The sequence below is a fragment of the Solanum lycopersicum genome, chromosome 8 (assembly GCF_036512215.1).
Source record: "Solanum lycopersicum chromosome 8, SLM_r2.1".
Lineage (NCBI taxonomy): Eukaryota > Viridiplantae > Streptophyta > Magnoliopsida > Solanales > Solanaceae > Solanum > Solanum lycopersicum.
This window is the reverse complement of record NC_090807.1, coordinates 57,721,363-57,729,800: the sequence shown is the minus strand read 5'-3', so window position 1 is coordinate 57,729,800 and position 8,438 is coordinate 57,721,363. Positions and strand designations below refer to the sequence as shown.

Below are 8,438 nucleotides of genomic sequence, written 5' to 3'. Positions count from 1 at the left end.
ATGTCAATACCTTTAATTATCTTTTGAGTATTGATTATATTTTTTATTATTTAGTAGTATTATATTTTAATAGGCAACTTTTACATATAGCAAATAAAAAATTTATATTTGTATGCTATAGCAAAGTTTGCATAATTGCGCTCCATAACAAACCTATAACTTGTATAATTCGCTATACATATACAGTTGAAGCAAATTGTATAAAACAAAATGTATAAAACAAGAAAAAAAACACTTGGGCAGAGAACTGTATAAAGTGTATAAAACGAATTGTATTATTATAAGTGTGTAGAACGATTATATACAATTTGAATTTGTATAAAATGAGAAAAAGAGAAAGACAAAAGAGAATTGACAAGGAATATGCAATTGAATCGAATTGTATAAAACGAGAAAGAGAGAAATTAGATACAATTTGAAAATTGCATAAAACGAGAAAAGAGAGAAAGACAAAAGAAACTGGGCAGGGAAATATTTTTATTGTATAATTATAAGTGAATAGGATGAAAATATATGTACTTGCATGTGTATATATAATTTTCTCACGCTTTATACAAACAGAAACACAATTTATACATTTCGCTTCTGTTTGTATAAGTGAGAAAGGCGAGGGTGCCGAGCAAGATTTGGGAGAGTGGCGAGCGAGATCTGGAAAAGGGAAGAAAGGGGAACAAAATATATGTATTTATACAATTTTCTCTGTTTTATACAATTAGAAACAATTTTTATACACTTGTGATTCTATAAAAAGTAAGGAAGCGAGCAAGAGATTGAAGGAGAGTGAAAGACGAGATATTTGGGAGAGAGGCGCCAGACAATTTTTTACAAACATTTACTATGAAACACAATTAAATCAAACCCTAACTACTCTATTTATTTTAGCTTATTAGTTTGCTATTATATATAATTTTCTCAATTTTAATGTATATGAATGAAGTGATATGAAGATGAAGAGATTTGGAATAAATTGAATAAAAGTTTAAAGAAAAAAAGGAAAAAGAAATCATGGAGACATGAAAGTAGTGGCTTAATGATTGGGACATTGTCAATAATTAGTGACATTATGGGTGTCTTTGGTAGGGAATTTTTTTTTCCTTCTAAAAATATATACTTATTTTCTAACGTCTAATAGATTTAATAAAATTAAAAATATTTTTAGCGAAAAAATAAAAAATGCTTAAATACGAAAAATTTTCTTAATAAAAGTAGGTAAAACAAGTTTTCGATACAAGCGATATTCTATATTTATTTTATCTTCCCGTCCATTTAACGCCCTCTAACCCCTACCCCTTTACCAACCCAGCCTCGCCACCCTTTGAGGCCCCGGTCCCTACTCTTTATTTATAATGTTTTTAATATAATATATTTTTGCTAACTTACCAAATACTAAGAAAAATAAAAAAATATAATTTATTATTCAAAATAAATTCTACAAAAGTAATTTTGATAAAAAAATATTTCTGCATGACATAAAGGAAACAAAGAAAAGGAGAATTTAAGATATGAAAAATAAAGAAAACATAGAAAAGGAGAATTTAAGAGACAAAAAATAAACTTGGCAGAGTTAGGTATGATAATTGAATTATTTTTCCTATAAATTAGTTGGGCTAGTAAATCCGATGGCATCGTGTGCTAATACAAAAAAAAAAAATAGGAATTTAGGAAGAAAATTGAGAAGATGACCAACTTAATTACTTCAAACATAAATAAATTATACATAAATTTTTGTTTATCACCAATATAAAATATTCATAATACATTTATTTCACAAATTATGGAGGACAAGAAATTAAAGAAGGGACCTATATATGTTTGTTAAACTTGGAACACTTAAATTTCATCAACAATCCATGTGATCAAGGTCAATATTCTAATAAAATAAGTACCTTAATTTCCATAAATCAACTTAACTTAATTATAATATCAATACTTTTAGACTATACATACATTTATATAGTCATTCATAAATTCCCATCGAATCTCCCAAACTCCAAATTAATCATAAAATTAAACTCACGTTTATTGTGTGAGAGACTCTGGATACCTATCAACACAACCAAGCCAAGGGTTCGTTGAAGGCTTCTTAACGCGACGAATAGCTTTCCAAACAGCACTGTTACACTTAAAACCCGACCCAAATGCAATTTGCCACACACGATCACCCCTTCTGATTTTCTCCTTAGCCTCCAAATAAGCCAACTCGTACCAAATGCTACTACTAGACGTGTTACCTGTTCAGACGTAATAATATATAATTAAAACAACGTTCACTCTAACAACATAACTTAACATGTTATGTATATATGTAAGATGATCACGTAGTTCAATATTAATACCAAATCGATGGAGTGTAGCGCGAGATGCTTCCATATTTTCCTCACTCAACTCTAGGTTTCTTTGAAGCTCATCAAGGACAGTTTTGCTGGCTGCATAGACACAGAAGTGCTCAAAGGCAAGTTTGTAGTCTGGAATATAGGGCTTAATATTATTGGCCTGCTGGGAATTATTTGTTTTGGCATTTTTATTGCCAAATAAATGCCTCCAAACTAAGTTTCCAAAGAAGAATAATTGTTCTGATAAAGGTAGAACCAAAGGGCCTAATGTAGTAATATTAGTCTTCAATGCATCTCCTCCAACTTCTACTAAATCTTTGCTTATCTTTAGCCCCTTGTAATGCTCGCTATCTTCTTCTTGATAAATGCACCTGAAAAATATTTAAGTTATATGCACAGACAGTATTAATAAAAAAAAATTATGAATTAGTTATAGATACTTTAGTTGTGTGGTATAATCTTTTCAAATTGATTTATTTTTACGAAAGAATAGCATGTTCAAAATTAAGCATAATAATCATGAAATCAATTGACAAGAATTAGACAAATATATGTATTAATGTATTTTCTTGTAATTAATTAATACACACAATGATTAGATCAACCTAATGAAAAAGGAAGGTAAAATAAATGCATTTTTCACCAATTAAGATGACAGAGGAAAAGAGTGATCAATTATAAAACTGCCATTTATTTTTATATTACGTCTAAAAAATCTTTATGGCCTATTAAAGTCAACAAATAAATATTGTGTTGTCTACATAAACAAATAAATATAAATGCTTCGTTTGGTTTAGCCAACTGCCTAGTGACAAGTTCTCATTAAAGTCGATGATTATTAAATTAATTTTTCATAAAATGTCGACAATATCTATGAACACTGTGAACAAACGCTTCGTAACTTTTAGAGCATGCCTATGATTTGTTGAAGCTAGTGAAACTACGTATTCAATAATTAATAAAATAATATATTTAATTATAATATTTATTTTTTAGATATAATAAATTTAATATTTTATATATTTTTATGAAAAATAGATAATACTTTATAATAAGAATAACATTAATATATAAAACATAAATTATTTTTTAATTCCTCGAATAAATAACAATAAATAATTTTGTTTTCATATAATGAATTGAGGAAATAATCCGTAGAGTAGTATGTTGGTCCCCAGAATTTAAAGTCATTTATAAGACAGTTGAGACATTATTTTACCTGGTTGTAATGAATGTCTCAACCATATAGTTTGAAATTAAATTAAATGTATACCCACCCTCAATTGTATCGGTCAACAATTAGCTGTCTTATAAACTTTAGTAGGACACGTCCCTATAACACTTTAATTTTACGATATTTAGATGAAATGATCAAATAGTTACCTGAATGCGCGATCATTGGAAGCTTTATGTGTCCTGACGATATGTTCGAGGCTGTACTTAGCACGGTGGTAATCGCGACGACGATTGGAGAGGAGGAAGGCGGAGCAACCCATTCGAAAAAAGCAATTTGGAATAAGCATCGATCGCTGTTTGCCAGGGTACCAATTATATCCAACCATCTCACCACTAACTACGATGGCATAATTATTAGGGTTAGCTTGTAACATGTCACGTGCCAAATCTAATGCTATTATCCCAGCGCTACAACCCATTCCACCTAAATTGAAACTAAGTATATTTCCCCTCATTTTATAGTGATTTATGATCATGGCTGAAAGTGATGGTGTTGGGTTGAAAATACTGCAATTCACCACCAATACTCCGACGTCCTTAGGCCGAATTTTCGCCTTCTCGAACAGTTCATCCAGAGCTCCGAACATCACCGTTGATGCCTCGTATCGTCCTTCTTTCATCGTAGCTGTGTTTTCTGACGATCCAATGGATCTCGGGACGTAACTCTCGTCCCCTATTCCAGAACATTCTAGAATTCTCTTTTTAAATTCCAGACTAGATTCATCGAATTTGCCCGAATTTCGTGCTAACTCGATGAATTGCTCCTTTGTTACCTACCAAGATATTAAACATGACATGCATTAACAATAAGGTTCAACTTTAAATTATATACGCTAAACGGTAAGTAAAAGTATAAATTAACATGTTGTCAGAGGTTATTTAATTTTTGAGCTATTATAGATCATATATTAACTTAATCTTATGATGTAAAAGTATCATATATTATCGGAGCACAAAACTTACATTTTAACCATGTAACTTTACCATATGGTTCTATGTAACTTAATTGTTTTTTTAATTAGAGGAGGAGGATAAAAAAAGATCAGCTTGCTCGTACGTGCACACTTTATTAAAACAAATATTTGACTAAACCTTCTAATTCGACAATTATCAATTTATCATCTACCTTCTATATAATTTTCAAAGATATCTAATCTTTTTATAAAACTAGTCAACTAATTTTTACTTCACTCCTATGAATGATGAACTCACTCTAAATATATATATATATATATATATATATATATATATACAAAAAGTAACAACAAAAGAAGTTAACACAGACATATAAGTATAATCTCACAGGTGAAGTCTGAAAAAATAGGATGACTAATCTTACCCTACATCATGAAAGTAGAGAGTTATTTTCAAAAGAACCTCGTTCAAACAAGTTAGACTAATAAGTTTGGTGCAAGAATCATCCCACGTTCACGCAGAGTCAAGAGACCACAAAAAATAAGTATACAAGTAAGAAAATTACCTTAAGATCATCACTTGGCTTGTAACATGCAAAATCAAGAAGGTAAATAGGTTTTGGCTTAGACATGATATAAAGAGAGATAGTGAAGACAAAAAGTGCCACAAATGACAACACTGTAGCCAAATCATAACGTGTTGTGCTATCCCAAACTCTCCTCCACAGCTCCTCTCTACTTAGACTCCCAATTTCAGCACTGAAAACCAACACCAACACTGGCAATATAGCCAAATATATCCCATGTTTTATCAAGTAATGGTACCCTAACTTCACATATTTTAAGTTAACCGATTGCAAGAAATCCGGCAAACGCCTCCGTACCCTAACGGAGAACGTTTGTGATCCCTCATCCGATATCCCTCGGTTCACAATCTCCGTTGATAGAAGATGTTCTTCTCGAGCCATTATTGGGATTGAGACGTAATTGTTGTTGTTATTTTTTTTTTTAAGGAAATATAGGGATAATGTATATCTTTTTTATAAGATAATGAAAAGTGTAGGAGCATTTATTATGGAATTAAGCGTTGGGAGAATGGATGGGTAGGATAGTTAGGTGAAGAGAAATTGGAGACCCAATTGAGAGAGGTGTTAGTTGGATGCTATCAACTAGCCATAAATTCCTAATAATACATTTATGACAAAGTAGTTCGAAACTACGCAAATGACTTCTATTTTTTTTGGTTTTCTATTCAATATTAAATATTAAATATCAAATAAATTTAAATTCGTATTGATCGAAGTATGATATTTAGATTTTTATTCAATATCTATATTGGAGTCCCAACTAAATCTGAATTTGTATTTATCAAAGTACTATATTAGGAGTATGATGCGAAGACTACATACTCAATGAGATGCGAACTCAAAACTTTAATTAAAGAGTATTTATCACTCCACCACAGCTTCGCACGGCCTGAATGGTTACGCAAATGACTTCATTATTTTGTTTTTCATGATATGCTTAGTAAAGTAAATACTTTCCAGAAATTTCTTTCCACCGCCTACTTTTTCAATACGTATGTTGGGTGTTTCCAGCTCAATTGTAAGGACGATGAAATTATTAATTTCGCGGATAATAAATAAGCGAGTTAAATTAAATTTAAACGGGTGTCAAATCAGTTAATTAGTTATATCCTGATCCGATTCTCCTAAAGTTCAATTGTTTGGATCAAATAATGGGATGAAAAAATATCTTCATTAATTTCTTCCAAATTACATAGGACGAAACTAATATTGTTAGTGTAAATTATTAGTTTCGTTTCTAAATCATTGACAGTCTTAAAAATACTTACTCATCTATTTGATTAACTAAATTTAGATCCTGATCTACCACATAATATAGCAAGTGGTCTCAAACTCTTGTAAAAAAATAAAGCTCTTAATAAAAAAAATCTAAAGAAAGTGTTAAAACATGTTTAAACTTTGCAAGAATTGACTTGACATATTTCAAAGACTTGTGAAGGGAACTATGTAATTGGCGGGAACTAAAATGACACATTTGTTCTTAATCCATTTTGTAAATGATACTCATGTTAAACCCTTGTGGAATAAATGAGATACTTAATGCTTCGAAGATGGGCCGTAATAATTACTCCCTCTTATTTGCTTTTGAATTTAAGAAAATAATTATTAACATAGCTAATTTACTATTTTTTGTTGTGAATTATGAAGTCGAATTAAAAATTGAATATTTTTAAAAGGTTCTACATTTTTTAAAGTAATTAATTGAGGATATAATAAAGAAAATTATCTTTTCTTGATTTTCAAAATAGATAAATAATTAAAAATAATTATAGTGGATAAGTAAATAGGAATGGAAGAATTGTTATTTCTTCTAAAGCAATTGATATATTTGAGATAACACATAGGAGAAAATAGTCCTATTTCTAATCATATTTTAATGATGTAGGTATGAATTGTTTGGAATGTATGTGTTATTATACCATGGTAGATCGATCTCTTGGAAAACTCTATGTATTTTATTTTGTTTTGTTTGACTAATTCAGCTCTCAATGATGTGGTGATCATAGAATGTTCCAAGATCAACATGTTCTGGACGATGAAGTAATGAAAAAGGAAAAATTATATGAAATGTCAAACATTCATAACTAATTATATATTAGGGGTATAATTTAATTTATTTACATTATATAATTATAGTTTATTTTATTTTGCTATAATTAATGGGGGCCCACAACCTATTATGTAACCAATTATATAAAAACCTTATTTTCTAATTTTGTATATAATTATACACAATCTAATTTTCTCTCTCCTATTCACAATTAATTTTCTCTCTCCTTTCCTCATTCTAACGTCTTCTCCTACATTTAATACTCCAATATCAGATTTGAATTTTGAATTTTTGTCCAAAATTTCAGTAATCCCTCCTGAAGTTGAAGTCTCCAATCAACAACGTGATTCAACCAAATTATGAACATATTGTCCCAGGTGAAGGCATGCCGCTTCCAAAAGATCCGTCAAAGAAAGGGAATTTGAGGATCAAGTTTGACATCAAGTTCCCTGCTCGTCTCACTGTGGCTCAGAAATCTGGTATCAAAGAGTTGTTGGGTATCATGAGATAGTGTCTAAAAACACAAACTTAGATACAATTTTTTTGTTAATTAGTTGTCAATATACAAAAACCATTAAATTAAGTATTGTATATAGTATATTCCATGTGAGTAATTGTATATAGTATATTGCATGTTTATGTTATTTTTGGTTTTTGTATATATATACAAAATAGTAATTGGACTTAGTTATACAGATGGAAAATTTGAATATATGATTAGAATTTGTATATTCTATTAGTTATATACAAATTTTAGAAGTTAGTATATATTAAGTTTACATACATATACAAAAATTGATATGTATATGTCTGTTTTAATAGCTAGTAGTAGGGATTGTATATAGATGGGGAAATATCATATGTGATTATAATTTTGTATATTGTAGTAGTTATATATAAATTATCGAATATAATGTATTAAATATGCATATACAATTAATAAAAACATTGAATAAGTGTTAGTATATACTATATACAATTAAAAACCTGAATAACATATATCTCTTGTTATACAAATTCGTAAAATGCATTTTTGTACATGTATATATTTATTCAATAAGATTGTATATGTATATTTATTGCAATCTAATTGGATGTGCATATACAATAAAAGACATTGAATACGTGCTGGTATATACTATATACAAAAAAGGTAAATTGATATATATAAACAGAAAATAATCTGTGAATGACTTTTTATTTTTATTTTTTTTGTATATATAGGTAGGTATGTATATACAGAAATTAATTTGTACATGACTTATTATAAACAGATTTTTTTTTTGAATTTGAACGTATGACTTGAAAATAGGGAAGT

General features: G+C 29.2%; 1 protein-coding gene across 1 annotated transcript; it reads right to left on the bottom strand.

Annotated features, from left to right (window-relative positions):
* Positions 1 to 1,691: 1,691 nt before the first annotated feature.
* Positions 1,692 to 5,652, bottom strand: LOC101266659 (3-ketoacyl-CoA synthase 10). Its single transcript, XM_004245157.5, has 4 exons — positions 5,050 to 5,652; positions 3,717 to 4,342; positions 2,337 to 2,704; positions 1,692 to 2,231 (listed from the first exon to the last, which is right to left on the bottom strand). Exons 1-4 carry the CDS (start codon positions 5,449 to 5,451, stop codon positions 2,020 to 2,022), a joined length of 1,608 nt encoding a protein of 535 aa, XP_004245205.2. The 5' UTR covers positions 5,452 to 5,652; the 3' UTR covers positions 1,692 to 2,019.
* Positions 5,653 to 8,438: the final 2,786 nt, after the last annotated feature.